The sequence below is a fragment of the Oncorhynchus mykiss genome, chromosome 2 (genome assembly GCF_013265735.2).
Source record: "Oncorhynchus mykiss isolate Arlee chromosome 2, USDA_OmykA_1.1, whole genome shotgun sequence".
In the NCBI taxonomy this organism is placed as follows: Eukaryota; Metazoa; Chordata; class Actinopteri; order Salmoniformes; family Salmonidae; genus Oncorhynchus; species Oncorhynchus mykiss.
In genome coordinates, this window is record NC_048566.1 from 70,888,059 (window position 1) to 70,906,171 (window position 18,113).

The following is an 18,113-nucleotide window of genomic DNA, read 5'->3' on the forward strand; positions in this document are numbered from 1 at the left end:
TTTTAATTTTATTTATATAGCCCTTCTTACATCAGCTGATATATCAAAGTGCTGTACAGAAACCCAGCCTAAAACCCCAAACAGCAAGCAATGCAGCTGTAGAAGCACGGTGGCTAGGAAAAACTCCCTAGAAAGGCCAAAACCTAGGAAGAAACCTAGAGAGGAACCAGGCTATGAGGGGTGGCCAGTCCTCTTCTGGCTGTGCCAGGTGGAGATTATAACAGAACATGGCCAAGATGTTCAAATGTTCATAAATGACCAGCATGGTCAAATAATAATAATCACAGTAGTTGTCGAGGGTGCAACAAGTCCGCACCTCAGGAGTAAATGTCAGTTGGCTTTTCATAGCCGATCATTGAGAGTATCTCTACCGCTCCTGCTGTCTCCAGAGAGTTGAAGACAGCAGGTCTGGGACAGGTAGTACATCCGGTGAACAGGTCAGGGTTCCATAGCCGCAGGCAGAACAGTTGAAACTGGAGCAGCAGCACGGCCAGGTGGACTGGGGACAGCAAGGAGTCATCATGCCAGGTAGTCCTGAGGCATGGTCCTAGGGTTCAGGTCCTCCAAGAGAGAGAAAGATAGAGAAAGAGAGAATTAGAGAGAGCATACTTAAATTCACACAGGACACCGGATAAGATAGGAGAAATACTCCAGATATAACAGATTGACCCTAGCCCCCCGACACATAAACTACTGCAGCATAAATACTGGAGGCTGAGACAGGAGGGGTCAGGAGACACACTGTGGCCCCATCCGATGATACCCCCGGACAATGCCAAACAGGCAGGATATAACCCCACCCACTTTGCCAAAGCACAGCCCCAACACCACTAGAGGGATATCTTCAACCACCAACTTACCATCCTGAGACAAGGCCAAGTATAAGATCTCCGCCACGGCACAACACAAGGGGGGGGTGCCAACCCAGACAGGAAGATCACGTCAGTGACTCAACCCACTCAAGTGACACACCCCTCCTAGGGACAGCATGGAGGAGCACCAGTAAGCCAGTGACTCAGCCCCTGTAAGAGGGTTAGAGGCAGAGAATCCCAGTGGAGAGAGGGGAACCGGCCAGGCAGAGACAGCAAGGGCGATTCGTTGCTCCAGAGCCTTTCCGTTCACCTTCACACTTCTGGGCCAGACTCCACTCAACCATATGACCTACTGAGATGAGTTTTCAGTAAAGACTTAAAGATTGAGACCGAGTCTGCGTCTCTCACATGGGTAGGCAGACCATTCCATAAAAATGGAGCTCTATAGGAGAAAACCCTGCCTCCAGCTGTTTACTTAGAAATTATAGGGACAATTAGGAGGCCTGCGTCTTGTGACTGTTGCGTACATATAGGTATGTACGGCAGGACCAAATCGGAAAGATAGGTAGGAGCAAGCCCATGTAATGCTTTGTAGTAAAACCTTGAAATCAGCCCTTGCCTTAACAGGAAGCCCGTGTAGGGAGGCTAGCACTGGAGTAATATGATCAAATCTTTTGGTTCTAGTCAGGATTCTAGCAGCCGTATTTAGCATTAACTGAAGTTTATTTCGTGCTTTATCTGGGTAGCCGGGAAAGTAGAGGATTTCAGTAGTCTAACCTAGAAGTAACAAAAACATGGATTCATTTTTCTGCATCATTTTTGGACAAAAAGTTTCTGATTAGTGCAATGTTACGTAGATGGAAAAAAGCTGTCCTTGAAACAGTCTTGATATGTTCGTCAAAAGAGAGATCAGGGTCCAGAGTAATGCCGATGTCCTTTAATTTGAGACGACTGTACAACCATCAAGATTAATTGTCAGATTCAACAGAAGATCTCTTTGTTTCTTGGGACCTAGAACAAGCATCTCTGTTTTGTCCGAGTTTAGAAGTAGAGTTTGCAGCCATCCACTTCCTTATGTCTGAAACACAGGCTTCTAGCGAGGGCAATTTTGGGGCTTCACCAAGTTTCATTGAAATGTGTGTCATCCGCATAGCAGTGAAAGTTAACATTATGTTTTCGAATGACATCCCCAAGAGGTAAAATATATAGTGAAAACAATAGTCGTCCTAAAACGGAACCTTGAGGATTGTGTTGTGTGACAAAACTGTACATGCCTGTTATTGTCCCCAGCACAAGGTGCACCTGTTTAATGATCATGCTGTTTAATCAGCTTCTTGATACGCCACACCTGCCACACCTGCCAGCTGGATAGATTATCTTGGCAAAGGGGAAATTATCACTAACAGGGATGTACAAAGAATTCTGGCCAAAATTTGAGATAAATAAGCTTTTTGTGTGTATGGAAAATGTCTCAAAATGTCTGTTGCATTTATATTTTTGTTCAGTATATAAATGGTGAGCCAATATGTTTACAGCACTTTTATTTCCATGACTGATAAACACGTGTTTGCTCATGGCTCTTTCTTGTCCCTCTGCAACAGACATGGTGAGCAATATGTTTGGAACATCGAGCCGCAATATAACCACAGTATCGAATCACAATACATATAGAATCCTGGGAATTGTGAGAATTGCAATACAATCGCATCGGTACTTTAAGTATCGTGATAATATCATATCGTGAGGTCCCTGGCAATTCCCAGCCCTAGTGTGCTGTCTGTAACCGATGTTCCAGAGTATATTACTGTATGGTTGGCTGACTTCGTATTCCCCTTTCTCCTCTTTAACTTCGCCTCTGCTCCCTTCCAGAGAAGCTGAAAGCCCACACATCTGCTCTCCTCCTCCTCCTCAACCTCTGTCTTTTATCCTTTGTCTTTCTTTGCCACGTTTGTGCCTTTTGTGCTGCAGTCAGTCAATGGGTCTCTCTCACATTCTTTTGGACCCCCTTTGTCCCTCAGACCCCCAGACCGGCGACGTAGGGATCTATTTGGTGTCGCTAACAGCACCCTGGCACGGGGTGGCAACACCACAGGCCTGGAGGGTAATAGGACAGAAGGAGAGCCCCCTGAGAGGGAGTTCCCCTTCATGGAGGACCGGAGCAAGACAGAGTTTATCGAGATCCCCAACCTGCAGCCCTTCACTGTGTACCGCATCGACATCCACGCATGCAACCAGGAGGTCCGTCGCTGCAGTGCTGGAGCCTTCGTCTTCTCCAGGACCAAACCTGCAGGTGAGGCAGTCACACACAGTCGCTAGAAAAAGGCTTCAACAACAGCAGCCATCTGTATAGATTATCGTTCTAAACTCACTATGCCTTTTTGGACATGGCTAATGAGTAGGAAGCCATCTGATATCCAGTGTGTCTCTGTTCATCAGACAAAGCGGATGACATGCCAGGCAGCGTGATCCAGGAGAGGGATGAGAAGGTGGAGGGGTCGGTGCTGCTGAGGTGGCCAGAGCCTGTCAACCCCAATGGCCTCATCCTGATGTATGAGATCAAGTTCCGCCAGGGCACCGAGGTGAGTCTGCATGGACCAGGACTCCTGAGGCCTATGGGAGCTCTGCAGGGCCTCAACCCTCAGGTTGACACTGTCTGTGTGTATCTTTTCTCCCAGCCTGAGAAACACGAGTGTGTGTCACGCCAGCACTACCGTGTTCACAAAGGAACTCGTCTGACCAACCTGGGCTATGGGAACTACTCTGCCCGCGTGCGTGCCACCTCCCTGGCAGGAAATGGGTCCTGGACTGAGCCAGTGTCCTTCTACGTGCCCCCACCCAAACGTATGGAGAACACATGCATTTCCACATAAATTACCCTCTTCAAAGGACTTTTTATATAGATTATTTTCATGTCCAGAAATGATTTCATTTCCTTTTCTCACTGGTCAGATTTGAATAGTTGTTCTGTTTTCATCTGGTTGCAGGGGACTATGACAACGCATTCTATCTGGTCATCATCATCCCCATCATCGTGATAATTCTCATCGCCAGCCTCATCACTGTACTCTTCTTTATCAACAAAAAGAGGTAAGAGAAGCTGAATGATCCCTAGAACAAATAACAAAACATTTGACTAATGCAATCTTAATCAGTTTAATGGTATAATAGTGCTATTGTGATCATTTTCCTGCCATAGTCAGTTCATAAGATCGTAGGCTTTTCTGCTGAATGAACAATCCCATTTATCTGTTGCCAAATCTGCCTCCCATGGCTCACACAGATGTGTTTGTGTCCACAGGAACAGTGACAGGCTGGGGAATGGTGTCCTCTATGCTTCTGTCAACCCTGAGTACTTCAGTGCTGCCGAGAGTAAGAACCCTCTGAAGACCTACTGTCATTTTAATGATGAGATTTTGTCAATGTCTCCTTAGATGATGGCTGTCTCTGACTGTCCTCTCCTCCTGTGTTCAGTGTATGTTCCAGACGAGTGGGAGGTGGCCAGGGAGAAAATCACCATGCACAAGGAGTTGGGCCAGGGTTCCTTCGGCATGGTGTATGAGGGCCTGGCTAAGGGCGTGGTTAAGGACGAGCCTGAGACCCGCGTGGCCATCAAGACAGTCAACGAGTCAGCCAGCATGAGGGAGAGGATCGAGTTCCTCAATGAGGCCTCTGTCATGAAGGAGTTCAACTGTCACCACGTGGTGAGAGAGTCCAAAACACCAGTTAACATAAGGGATATTGGCTCAGAAACATTTGCTTTTAAATTATAAGGTATTGCCTCAATTTCAAAGGTTAAAAGTTAGAAACAAAGGAAAGAGATCCATCAGCTTGGGAGTTGTAAGTCACCCCTCCTGATGCATAGGGTCAGAGACACCTAGCTGACTGTTGAGGTCAGAGGTCAAATCCAGGGTTCACTACCCAAGGAGATGCAGTATAATTCCAGTATAACCTGAGGCCAGCTATAACTGTGTGACCTGAGACCGTTAAGCTCTATCACAGCCAAATCCTCATTAATTCAGCTAAACGGAAGTGTTAAGGATTTCCCCCCTGGAAAGACTATGTTACAATCTTTTAGCATGTCTGGATGTTTAAAAGTCAAACATTTAATTATTAAGCTCAATTTGAATAATTTAGAGGCAAAGAGGAGATTTTTTTTCTTGCTTTCTTCAAAGCTCCTCAGTAGCTTTAGTTAAGAGGAGCCAGAGTAGTTTCAAAAGCCAGAACATTCCACATCACTTCAGTCAGTTCGATTAATAACACTTAGAAATAATGTTTCTTGTCCAATAATAGCACAGAGATAATGTTTATTGCCCAAAAGCTTCATAAGAAATACTACATCAATGAGAATTGTTTGTACTCATATCTCTGATGCCATATCTGTTCTGTGTTCTAATTGGTGTAGGTGCGTCTGCTGGGCGTGGTCTCTCAGGGCCAGCCCACCTTGGTGATAATGGAGCTGATGACCCGTGGAGACCTGAAGAGCCACCTGCGATCACTCCGGAAAGAGGTACGTACATTACCCCTTCTGCTCTTTCCCACATAGTCTCTCACAGAACTCAAGTCTATGGCCTTGTCCTGAATCTGTCTTGCCTACTACTTACAGAAACTGCATACTGTGTGTACTAATCATACTACATTCTATTTAGAACATACTGTTGTGTAAAAACTTAAACAACAAATATCAGCATACTAGACTCACTCATACTGAGAATGTGTTATCTAATGCTCAATTGCGTTGTTTCCCGCCATTCGTCCATTTTGGTAGAGCGTCTGACCTTATGTCACTATTAGCTGATTATCAGCTGCTGTCAAACACACGTGGATCTGAAAATGCGACTCTCTACCTGTATAATGTGCAGCGAATTATACTAAATGAAAAACCCAAATGTGTTTGACATCCTGGCATTTAAAGCATACGTATTGTTTTTAATTTCACATACTATAAAACATATTTTCGCATTCCCAGAATACCTACAATTTACAATGTAAGTACAGGTTTTTGGACATGGCCATTGTGTCAGTGCACTCACGCACACACAGTCTTGTATACCTAACCTTGTAGGGACACACAATTCAGTTCCATTCTAAATCTTATTTTCCCTAACCCCAACCCTAACCTGTACTATTACCCTAACCCTAACCTTAACCCTAACCTTAACCCAAAAACCTAACTTTAACCCTCGCTCCTAACTCTAGCTCATAATCCTGACCCTAAAACTAACACTCGCTTCTAACCCTAACCCTTAACGTAATTCTAACTCTAACCTTAACCCTAAACCCCCTAGAAATACCATTTGGCCTTGTGGGGACTAACAAAATGTCCCCAGTTGGTCAAATTTGTGTTTGTTTACTATCGCTGTGGGGACTACTGGTCCCCACAAAAATAGTTAAACACACACACACACACACACACACACACACACACACACACACACACACACACACGAAAGACATGGAGGGGGAGATATATCCACACCTCTTTCAGTTGGTCTCTCCCATTGTGTGGTGTGCCCTGGACTCCAGGCCAGGCCATGGTTCAGTGCTGCAGACAGGGAGAGGGAGGTTGGAGGGAGAGACTGAATGGCCTGCTTGTGCTCAGGTCTCTGCCTCTCTGCCACAGAACACATCCAGCCAGGTTCTGCCCCCGCTGAAGAAGATGATCCAGATGGCAGGAGAGATTGCGGACGGCATGGCATACCTCAACGCCAACAAGTTTGTCCACAGAGACCTGGCTGCCAGGAACTGCATGGTGGCAGAGGACTTCACCGTCAAGATCGGAGGTGAGTGCCTCAAAATACAGTAGTACTCATAATCCCCGCTGTAAGTTTAACGCTCAACTCCCTCTGCTGTACTCCAAAGTAAGTATTTTGAGATCACTGAGTGCTTGAGTGGGAGGAATAGCTCGTAAATCTAAATGGACAGGAGAAGGAGAGGTGAGGTGATGGATAAGGCCTCATGTGCCTCCTCTTCTCACATTAGTGGGATATTTAGTGGCCATTTAAACCTCTCTTCTCCTCTTCTTCTCAGACTTTGGCATGACGCGAGACATCTACGAGACGGATTACTATCGGAAAGGAGGAAAAGGCCTTCTGCCGGTCCGCTGGATGTCTCCAGAGTCGCTGAAAGATGGCGTGTTCACCACAAATTCTGATGTCTGGTACGAGCTCCCCGCTGTCCTCCCTGACTCATACACACGCAGAGTTAGCAGGCCTGCGCAGAACAACAAGTGTACTCTGTATGTGTTCTAGAACATTGCATGCCCTAGCTTGGGAAAAAACGTCAGATCACTTCACACACACAGCCCATGTCCTAACCCACTGGGAACAGTCTATTCTGTGTTGGTTCAACGTAATTCCATTGAAACGACGTGGAAACAACATTGATTCAACCAGGGTGTGCCCAGTGGGAAGGAAGATTGGAGGTTATCTGGATGCCATTATAGTTAGTAGATACAGTAAGTCTTGGCAGTGAAAAATAGTTCTTGTTTAGTCATGTACCTTTGTGCTCTCAGGACCATGGAGTGAGTTTAGAACAGCAGATCAAGGCTCCGCCCAGTTCTCTCTCTGGAATGGGCTACATTAGAGAAATATAGCTGTTTACTAGCTCCTTAGTTTTTGTTTCTCAATCGAAAGTGTCCCACGGGTCTGTCCCTACAAGCACACTTAAACTCCTCCAGATGTTTTCAAATTATGGGTTAGAGTGCCAACAGAAACCCACCTCCACATCCCACTCCCTATCTTCCTCTTTGAAGTCATGCAGATGAAAAGGAGCATTGTGGGAACCCATTCTGGGCTCTTATGAGATTTACCAGTAGGTGTCTTTATCTAAAAAAGTCTCTTAATGTGGTTTTGTCTTTCAACACTCTCCTGTTTCAGCCAATTAGATACAAGTCAGTGTTGTAATAGGCTTTTTTAAAGAGTGTTGAGAGCCGTCTTAGATCCCTAGCCAGTGGCCTTGGAGAGCTAACAAATAATAATTGGCAACGATGCACTCTTTGTTTTCTTGTGTCAAGCTTAGGTTTTGGTTTTCTGTTGCAGTTCCTTAGTGGTCTCTGGGTAGTATACAGTCTCATGTTATTAATGAACAACACATGGATAAGGCAAGATGACACAAACATTTACATATGGCAGACATAATGCAGTCTATGTCCTTTTTTGATTAATATATGGAACATGAATTTATGAATAAACTTTTCTTCTGTTCTTTGCACCATCTGCTTTATACTGTGAGGGATCATTCTTACTCAACCTTGTACTATGCAGCGCCATCATTGTAAAGAGCTTCCAGAGACTAGTTACATGCCCTGCTGGGCCCTGTGTATGGATGTTTTAGCCTGTATTACCCTGCATGGTTCTACCACAGTTATGCAGCAGCTAATGTGTTGTCTAATAGGCCTGTATCCTCTCGGTTGTCCCCTGCAGGTCGTTTGGGGTGGTGTTGTGGGAGATTGCCACCTTGTCTGAGCAGCCGTACCAGGGCATGTCCAACGAGCAGGTGCTGCGTTTCGTCATGGAGGGAGGACTCCTGGACAAGCCTGACAACTGCCCTGACATGCTGTGAGTCCCATTCTCTTTCTCTCAATGTCAATCTCGCTCTTGGGCTGGGTCAGGGGTAGGATCATTTCTCAATGACACTATTAGCCACTCCTTCAAGATGCTATGTTTTTCCTTTTTCCTGTTCCACTGTTATGCTTATTCTTTAGGTGCATTTTCAGATATTATTGTCCTTTAGTACCAGCTCAATGTCTGGTATTGTTTCCTAGCTAAATCTAAAGATTTACCTCTTGCGAATATTGCCTCTGCTGCTTCTATTTAGAGTTGAGGGGCCAAATGTGAATACTATATCATGAGATCTGTATGCCAGGGGGGAGCTAAGCGAAGGCCTGACTGGTGACATTTACGTCACGGTTTAAATGAAGCTCAGTGACATCATGGCCCCCATGCTCAGCTGGCGGGACAGGAGCTCCCGCCTCAGCAGTAAGCCGAGGCCCATAGAAGGGATGCCACGGCCCGTAGTGAGGGTACGAGGCAACAGATCAGTGTCTGCTCATCAGCCTTATCCTGTAATAGAGAGAGAGAGAGAAACATACAGACAGAGCCTGAATTTCTAGGCTCATTAAGAAATGTCTGTCTGGAAAGTGGGAGAGAACAGCCTCCTTAGCTGTCAGGTGGCTCTTCTGCGTATATGCATTTCTCCTCTGCCTCTGATCTCAATGTGAGGGCATTCCCTTTTTTTCCTCCACTCTCCATGGCTGACCTCACCTTACAGAGAGGTGAGAGAGGGGCAAGTGTTATGCAGACACAAACCTCAGGTTTCTATGGCAGCCTCACAGTGGTGTCCTGATTGCAGGAGCTTGTGGGTTGTGTTACGCAGGGGCGGGAGGGTGAGGGTTAGGGGGATGGTTTATATGGGAAAAGCTGCTGGTCACTTCTACTGTAGTGAGTTAGTGAAGAGTTACATTATAGAGGCCTGTAGAGCCAGTAGGGTTGCAGTGGTGAACACTGCTGTAATCAGAGTCTGGGGAGAGAGGGGTATTTGGTATTTTATAAGGATCCCCATTAGCTGTTGAAGAAGCAGCAGTTACTCTTCCTGGGGTCCACACAAAACATGAAACATGACACAATACAGAACATTAATAGATAACAGCTCAAGGACAGAACCACATTAATACATGTTTTTTGTTAATAAAATAGAAAAGGCACACGTAGCCTACATATCAATACACACACACAAACTATCTAGGTCAAATAGGGGAGAGGCGTTGTGCCGTGAGGTGTTGCTTTATCTGTTTTTTTAAACCAGGTTTGCTGTTCACTTCCATGAGATAGTTCCATGCAGTAATGGCTCTAATAATAATAGTGTGCGCTTTCATGAATTTGTTCTGGATTTGGGGACTGTGAAAAGACCCCTGGTGGCATGTCTGGTGGGGTAAGTGTGTGTGTGTCAGAGCTGTGTGTAAGTTGACCATGCAAACAATCGGGGAGTTTCAACACATTGTTTCCTATGAAAAGAAGTGATGCAGTCAGTCTTGTTTCTTTTAAAAAGAAGTGATGCAGTCAGTCTATCCTCAACTCTTTACCAAGTGAGACTGGCATGCATAGTATTTATATCGGCCCTCTAATTACAATGAAGAGCAAGACGTACTGCTCTGTTCTGGGCCAGGTGCAGCTTAAATAGGTCTTTCCTTGCAGCACTCAACCAAATGAATGGACAATAATCAAGATAAGACAAAACTAGAGCCTGCAGGACTTGCTTTTTGGAGTGTGGTGTAAAAAAAGTAGAGCATCTCTTTATTACGGACAGACCTCTCCCCATCTTTACAACCAATGAATCTATATGTTTTGACCATGACAGTTTACAATGCAAGTTAACGCCAAGTAATTTAGTCTCCTTAACTTGTTCAACAGCCACAGCATTCATTAGCAGATTCAGATGAGGTCTAGAACTTAGGGAATGATTTGTCCCAAAAACAATGCTCTTAGTTTTAGAGATGTTAAGGACAAGTTTATTACTGGCCACCTATTCCAAAGCCCTCTTTAAGTGTTTCAGTGACTTCAATTGCTGTGGATGCTGATGCGTATATAGTTGAAATCATGCCAGTGGCAGGTCATTGGTAAAAATAGGAAAGAGTAGAGGGCCTAGAGAGCTGCCCAGCGGTACATCACACTTTACATGTTTGACATTAGAGAAGCTTCCATTAAAGAACACCCTTTGAGTTATATTTGATAGATAGCTCTGAATCCACGATATGGCAGAGGTTGAAAAGCCATACCTCATATGTTTTTTCAAAAACAGGTTATGGTCAATAATATCAAAGGCTGCACAGAAATCTAACAGTACAGCTCCCACAATCTTCTTCTTATCAATTAATTTAAACTAAATCAGTCATTTGTGTTTGTGCAGCACATGTTGAGTGCCCTTCTCTATAAGCATGCTGAAAGTCTGTTGTTAATTTGTTTACAGAGAAAAGCATTGAATTTGGTCAAATACATTTTTCCAACAGTTTGCTAAGAGCTGGCAGCAAGCTTATAGGTCTGCTGTTAGACCCAGTGAAGGCTGCTTTACCACTCTTGGGTAGCGGAATTACTTTGGCTTCCCTCCGGGCCTGTGGACAAAGACTTTCCTCTAGGCTCAGATTAAAAATATGACAGATAGGAGTGGCTATAGAGTCAGCTACCATCCTCAGTAGCTTTCCATCTAAGTTGTCGCTTCCAGGAGGTTTGTCATCATTGATCGATAACAATAATTGTTCCACCTCACCCAGACTAACTTTACAAAATTCAAATTTGCAATGCTATTCTTTAATTATGTTTTTTTATGCATGAATATGATGGCTCACTTTTCGTTGTTGGCATTTCCTGCCTAAGTTTGCCACTTTGCCAATAAAGTAATCATACAAATGATTGGCAACATCAATGGCAGAGAAGGCAAGGATAACATAATAGAGAAAGGGATGAGTCATATTTAAAAGGTTTTACCACGTGTAGCATATCCTTAATTAGTTAGGAAATTCTGTTTTTCAAAGGGCTACTTTCCCTCAAAGCTGAATTATGGGCATGAGTGACAAATGAAATATTTATACATTTTTGATATATCTGAACTATTGTTCTATGGTAAAGGATGACTACACATTTGGTCCAATGTTAGGGAGCTGCATGAAAAGATATGGTTTTCTGAGTGGTGATATTGGGGAACATGTTAATGGTCTACAGCTGAAGATTGCTGTTTACGTTAATGGTCTGGCATAGCATAGGTTGCTCTCTCTAGCTCTACTCTGGCCAGCTTTGGTTTGGTTATTTATAATGTTGTGAACGATGCAACGTTTACATATCATGATGTGAGTGAAATCTGCTAAAAGGTCCTGGAATGTGTTTGTGTGTGATGAGGAGCTGAGTGCTGACAAGCAGAGAGGATATACTGCAGCGTATTCACATCAACGAGTGTTACACACAGCGACAGATGGCTCAGGAAGAATTTGCAGCAGGCCAACGCCAAGCAGACAGGTTACTCTGGAGCGTGGGCTCAGCTCCAAGCATTACAGACATTTTCATGGGAGGTCTTGGAGTCGGGGTTTAGTTTAGCCATCTGAAAGACAACTTTAAGAGACTAACTGAGAGGGTGAAAAACAACCCATGGCTGGTTAAAACATAGTTTGAAGTTAAGTGTCTGCTTAACTACCCAGAATGCTTTGGTGCAGAGAGGCTAGAATACCCAGCTGTACAGGCTGTTGTGAGATCAGACAGAGAGAGGTGGCTGCTGGGAGATAGAGGGAGATGACTGAGGTGTTTATGAAGGTATTCTGAGGCTTTAGAAGGTATTCTTAGCTTGTTTGTGTATAATTTAAGATGTGGTGTGTGGGGGAGCACCGCACCCAACTGTAATGATTCTCCTTTTATTATGTTGTTTTGACGTTTTCTGTGTTCTGTCGCTGGCCTTTCACAGTATGTTCATTTATGATTTACTGTCTACACTATATATACAAAAGTATGTGGACATGCCTTCAAATTAGTGGATTTTGCTATTTCAGTCACACCCATTGCTGACAGGTGTATAAAAACGAGTACACAGCCATGCAATCTCCATCGACAAACATTGGCAGTAGAATGGCCTTACTGAAGAGCTCAGTGACTTTCATTGTGGCACCGTCATAGGATGCCACCTTTCCAACAAGTTAGTTCATCAAATTTCTGCCCTGCTAGAGCTGCCCCGTTCAACTGTAAGTGCTGTTATTGTGAAGTGGAAGCATCTAGGAGCAACAACGGCTCAGCTGCGAAGTGGTAGGCAACAAGCTCAAAGAACGGTACCGTCGAGTCCTGAAGCACATAGAGCGTAAAAATCATATGTCCTCAGTTGCAACACTCACTACCAAGTTCCAAACTGCTGCTGGAAGCACAATAACTGTTTGTCGGGAGCTTCATGAAATGGGTTACCATGGCTGAGCAGCCGCACACAAGCCTAAGATCATAATTCGCAATGCCAAGCGTTTGCTGGAGTGGTGTAAAGTTTGCTGCCATTGGTCGCTGAAGCAGTGGAAATGCCTTCTCTGCAGTGATGAATTACTCTTCACAATCTGGCAGTCCGACGGACAGTCTTTGTTTGGCGGATGCCAGTGTAACGGATGTGAAATAGCTAGCTAGTTAGCGGTGGTGCGCGCTAAATAGCGTTTCAATCGGTGACGTCACCTGCTCTGAGACCTTGAAGTAGTGGTTCCCCTTGCTCTGCAAAGGCCGTGACTTTTGTGGAGCGATAGGTAACGATGCTTCGTGGGTGACTGTTGTTGATGTGTGCAGAGGGTCCCTGGTTCGCGCCCGGGTACGGGCGAGGGGACGGTCTAAAGTTATACTGTTACACCAGGAGAATGTTATCTGCCCGAATGCATAGTGCCAACAGTAAGGTTTGGTGGAAGAGGAATAATGGTGTGGGGCTGTTTTTCATGGTTTGGGCTAGGCCCCTTAGTTCCAGTGAAGGGAAATCTTAACGCTACAGCATACAATGACATTCTAGACAATTTTGTGCTTCCAACTGTGTGGCCACAGTTTGGGGAAGTCCCTTTCTTATTCCAGCATGACAATGCCCCCATGCACAAAGCGAGGTCCATACAGAAATGGTTTGTTGAGATCGGTATGGAAGAACTTGACTGTCATGCATAGAGCCTTGACCTCAACTCCATCAAACACCTTTGGGATGCAGGTGTCCACATACTTTTGGACATATAGTGTAGTTGTACACATTCTACAGTAAATTATGATGGTACATTCAAACTGAGATACTATGTATAGTTTGCAGTGGTTGTTTGTATAGAAAGTTCTGGAAGTTCGTTGGTTCAGTGAGTATCAGAAACATTTTCATGGGCTCTATAATATTGGTGTACACTGCCATCTTCTGGTGAGAAGATGTAATGATATATGTATAATTGAGATTGTCTGTGTGTTGCCCTTAGGTTTGAACTGATGCGGATGTGCTGGCAATACAACCCCAAGATGCGTCCCTCCTTCCTGGAGATCATCAACAGCCTCAAGGAGGAGCTGGAGCCTCCGTTCAGTGAGATGAGTTTCTTCTTCAGCAAGGAGAACAAGCCCCCGGACACTGAGGAGCTGGACATGGAGGTGGAGAACATGGAGAATGTGCCACTGGACCCTGCACCCAGCAGACCCCCCACTGCCGTCCCTCAGCCCTCCCAGGGACCTATGGGGGCCACACGGGGCTCAGCGCCCCCTCCTCCCCAGCAGTTATCTCCAATACAAGGCCCTTCTAGTACCCTGATGGGACCTGGCTCCCCCTCCACCTCAGCCCCTGCTGCCTCTGCCTCAGCCTCCCCAAGCCTGGCTTTGGACAAGCATTCAGCACAGGTATCGGCCAACGGGCCAGTGGTAGTGCTACGGCCCAACTTTGAGGACACGCAGAACTACGCTCACATGAACGGGGGACGCAAGAACGAGCGGGCGCTGCCACTGCCCCAGTCTTCAGCCTGCTGATCCCAAGCCCCCCTCCTCTCCCCTCAGCCAGATCACCCTTCTCCGCCTCCTCTTCTCAGACAGGGTAACATAAACTTCTCCTCCGCTTTAGTTCTAATGGGGGGATGGATGAATAACTGACAGACATTATACTACTCTACTGCAGTAGGAGTCTTTTCTTTAAAAAATGAAATATTAACAAGATGTATGATTGAATCCCGAGACTGAGAAAGAGTACAGAAACCTGTTAAAGCATTTGGAGCATGGTGGCTCAAACAGAACTACAACACTGGGGAGCTCTGGTGTTTCCTTCTTGTAGAGTATTTGTTACTTTTTTTACAAATCTTTAAAGAAAGACAAAAATACAGACTTATTAATATTCCCTGACTGACAGGTATTGTAAGTGAGAGACAATAACTTATTTTAAGCATATCTGCCAGCAGATCCGACAGAAGAGCACTTTTTGATGATCTCAGAGAGAAGGTTGTATATATCTGATTGTGTATTTCTATACAAACACATGATTCTCTTGACAGTAAGATAGAGCTCCTCTTCCACACTTCTTTCCATCAATATACTTCTCCTCCCATATTTCAGACATTGATGTGTTCTGGACTAGGCTCATTGGTTTTCCTGTCAATATTCCGGGGTAGGAGGGAATGTTTTCAGGAGTGGGTAGATCGAGGAGGGGCTATTGTAAATCTGCCATATGTTTTGCCAAATCAAACTTAGCAATTTTCTCCCTCCTGCTCTTCATTTCTCTCTTTGATTGGACATGGAGAGAAACACAATCAAGCATCCTAAAACTCCCACATTGCTGTTTTTTTTTTTTTTTTCTACTTCACAATTACAATCAAATTGTAAAAGGAATTTGCCTGTTTTCTTTTCTGGGGGTTTTCGGGTTCACATCAGAGCCCTTATTTGGAGTCCTATTTTATTGTATGTGTCATCTGAGAGATGAAAACACCAACATCACCAACAGAGACATTGAACAAAAAGGACTTGGCGCCAAAAATACAACACATACAGAGACAAACCTGTAGTGGAAGGTATTGGATCAGTTCTGATACAAGGAGAACTAAAGGACTTAACAGAACTCCATGTTGTGAGCATACATAAGACTGCTAAAGGCATTGTACACAACAGGTATTTTTTAGACTAGTCATTAGTCTCTCTGTACAATTCAAACATTTATATAAAGGTCTTACAGTTGTATGTTAGACCTTAGGATCATTGTCACACACACACATCATTGGTTTGTCACTTTTATAACTTTTATACGGTTCAGATGTTCTCTTCTATGTCTGTACAGAATAAAGCTGCTATTTTTTTCTTTTTCTTTTTTGGATGTTATATATATAAAGAAATCCTTCAGGTTGACTATTTTATGATCTCCACTACAGTCCATTTCTTATGCTTCATACTTCTAGCAAAAAAAAATATTTAAAAAAAATGACCTTTCTCTCTTCTTTACCCCAGAACAGGTTGTCTGTATCACAACATATTGTCCATTGCCTTTTATTTTTTTATGAACATGTTTTTCTTTGCATTATTTTTTGTAGATTTCTATATAATTATCATTATTATTATTATTAATTATTATTAGTTCGAATGGACACCGCAGCTCCGTGTGCGAGTGTGTAAGTTTGGCACCCTTTTTGTACCCGTTGTCTAGTACCTAGTTATTGCCCCCTAGGTGCAACTTAATCTCAGGTCGAAGTACATGTTTTGCTTTCTCCATACATTCTCATTACTGTCCTCTGCTTGTTTCACCTCTCTGTTGAGTCCAATAGTGCCCTCTCCCCTCCCCTCCAGCCCCACACTGAAATGTGCAGTACACCTGCCTCCCCCAGTGCCTCCTTTTGAAGTCAGGATTAGTTGCACAGGATCTTCTTTTTTCTACTGGATCTGGTGTTTTAACCCATTCTTTTTCCTGCCTCTCAATTGATAGGGCTAATTGGGTTGTCTTGTTTGCCTTAATGATCCCAACCACTCGCCATCCTCTCAAATAATGCTCATCCATAATCAAAGTTCTCTTTTTGTGTCTTAGATTTCAAGTGCAGCATTACTGCTTATTCTCCTTTATCATTCATTTAATTTGTGTTGTCATACTCATTCTCTTACGATCAAAGTGAAAACAGTTTCTATTGTTTGTCTCCTTAAACATGGCGCCTGTACACCAAATAAGGATGGGTTAAAGTCCAGGGAAGTGGTCACATTTCAATGTCATGAATTGAATAGGTCTTACTGGGGGTGTCAGTATGAAAAGTGTTTTTGAAGGATTTCTCCTCATCTTTTGAAAAAGTTTCCAGCTTTGAAGTTATTCTCTGTAGGATTGTTATTTATTTTTTTATTTTCCTTTTGTGATATCAGTTTAAATCACTGTATAAATGCCCCTTCATTCATTATAAAGTTTGATTTTTGATATGTACTTTCTTTGGTGTCATGGCTGGGGGACTTTTTCCCCCCTTCCCTTCAAGTATATATCTACCTCACTCTTTTTAAGTGTGTATGAAAAGAAAAGTACGTCTCACTTTTTCTCATTACTCTGTATAAGGTTATAACATTATTAACAAAACACACCACACCCAAACCCGGTTGGTGTGGAGATGGGATGGCGCTAGGGTGGCTCTAATTATATCTGGTCCCATGCTTAAAAAGTTCTGTATCAACTACATGTCAAATCAAATTTTATTTGTCCCGAATACAACCTTACCGTGAAAATGCTTACTTACAAGCCCTTAACCAATAATGCAGTTCAAAAAATATAGTTAAGAAAATAATTGCTAAATTAACTCAAGTTTGAAAAAATCGAATCAAAAAGTAATACAAGAAAATGACATAACAATAAGGAGGATATATACAGGAGGTACCGAGTCAATGTGAGGGGGTACAGGTTAGTCGAGGTCATTTGTAAAGTGACTATGCATAGATAATAAACAGCGAGTAGCAACAGTGTAAAAATCAATGGGGGGGGGGGGGTCAATATAAATAGTCTGGGTGGCCATTTGATTAATTGTTCAGCAGTCTTATGGCTTGGGGGTAGAAGCCTTTTGGTCCTAGACTTGGCGCTCTGGTACCGCTTGCCATGTCTGACTTGGGTGACTGAAGTCTCTGACAATTTTTTTGGGCCTTCCTCTGGCACCGCCTAGTATATGGATGTTCCTGGATGTCAGGAAGCTTGGCCCCGGTGATGTACTGAGCCGTACGCACTACCCTCTGTAGCGCCTTATGGTCAGATGCCGAGCAGTTGCCATACCAGGCGGTGATGCAACCAGTGGTGCAGCTGTATAACTTTTTGAGGATCTGGGGACCCATGCCAAATCTTTTCAGTCTCCTGAGGGGGAAAAGGTGTTGTCGTGCCCTCTTAAAATGTTGTGCTGGTCCAAAGATTTTAAATAGAAAACAAAGTATGTTTGTAGTTAAGCTGAAAGTATGAGGAATATAATGTATGTGGTACAGGTTATATTATGGCTTTGATTTAATAAAATCATGTACTGTATTGCACAGGAAATGGCTCTATTCCCACCCTCATGGTTCGAGCACATGCTAACCGGGTTACCTAATAATGCTAACTTAGAACAACATTAAATTACTATTGTGATGGGAAGCATTTATCGAAGGCTACACGAGGTACACTATGTATTGGTAGAGAGCATGACACAGCCACCTCAGACATCCCATCTCCACTCCTCTGCAAATGATTTCACAACTAGAAATCCTCTGATCATACAGCCGGTAAGAAGGGTGAAGCTGAATGATATATTCTTCTTTTTCTATTGTATCATGTATTTAGGTCAATTTTAAGCAAATCAATACATTGCAGTTAAGCAACATGTGGGTAAAG

General features: G+C 43.8%; 1 protein-coding gene across 2 annotated transcripts in view; it reads left to right on the forward strand.

The window, feature by feature from the left end:
• igf1ra (insulin-like growth factor 1a receptor) overlaps positions 1-17,219 on the forward strand; it is a 110,748-nt gene extending 93,529 nt beyond the window's left edge. The window contains exons 11-21 of one of the 2 annotated variants that reach the window (XM_036954830.1): positions 2,831-3,102; positions 3,249-3,391; positions 3,488-3,653; positions 3,797-3,899; positions 4,111-4,181; positions 4,284-4,513; positions 5,215-5,319; positions 6,412-6,592; positions 6,840-6,969; positions 8,234-8,368; positions 13,753-17,219. In XM_036954830.1, coding sequence (XP_036810725.1) covers positions 2,831-3,102; positions 3,249-3,391; positions 3,488-3,653; positions 3,797-3,899; positions 4,111-4,181; positions 4,284-4,513; positions 5,215-5,319; positions 6,412-6,592; positions 6,840-6,969; positions 8,234-8,368; positions 13,753-14,287 — 2,071 coding nt within the window. In that variant the 3' untranslated portion in view covers positions 14,288-17,219. The remainder of the gene's footprint in view (positions 1-2,830; positions 3,103-3,248; positions 3,392-3,487; positions 3,654-3,796; positions 3,900-4,110; positions 4,182-4,283; positions 4,514-5,214; positions 5,320-6,411; positions 6,593-6,839; positions 6,970-8,233; positions 8,369-13,752) is intronic. The other variant, XM_021570658.2, reaches the window with a different exon arrangement.
• Positions 17,220-18,113: the final 894 nt, after the last annotated feature.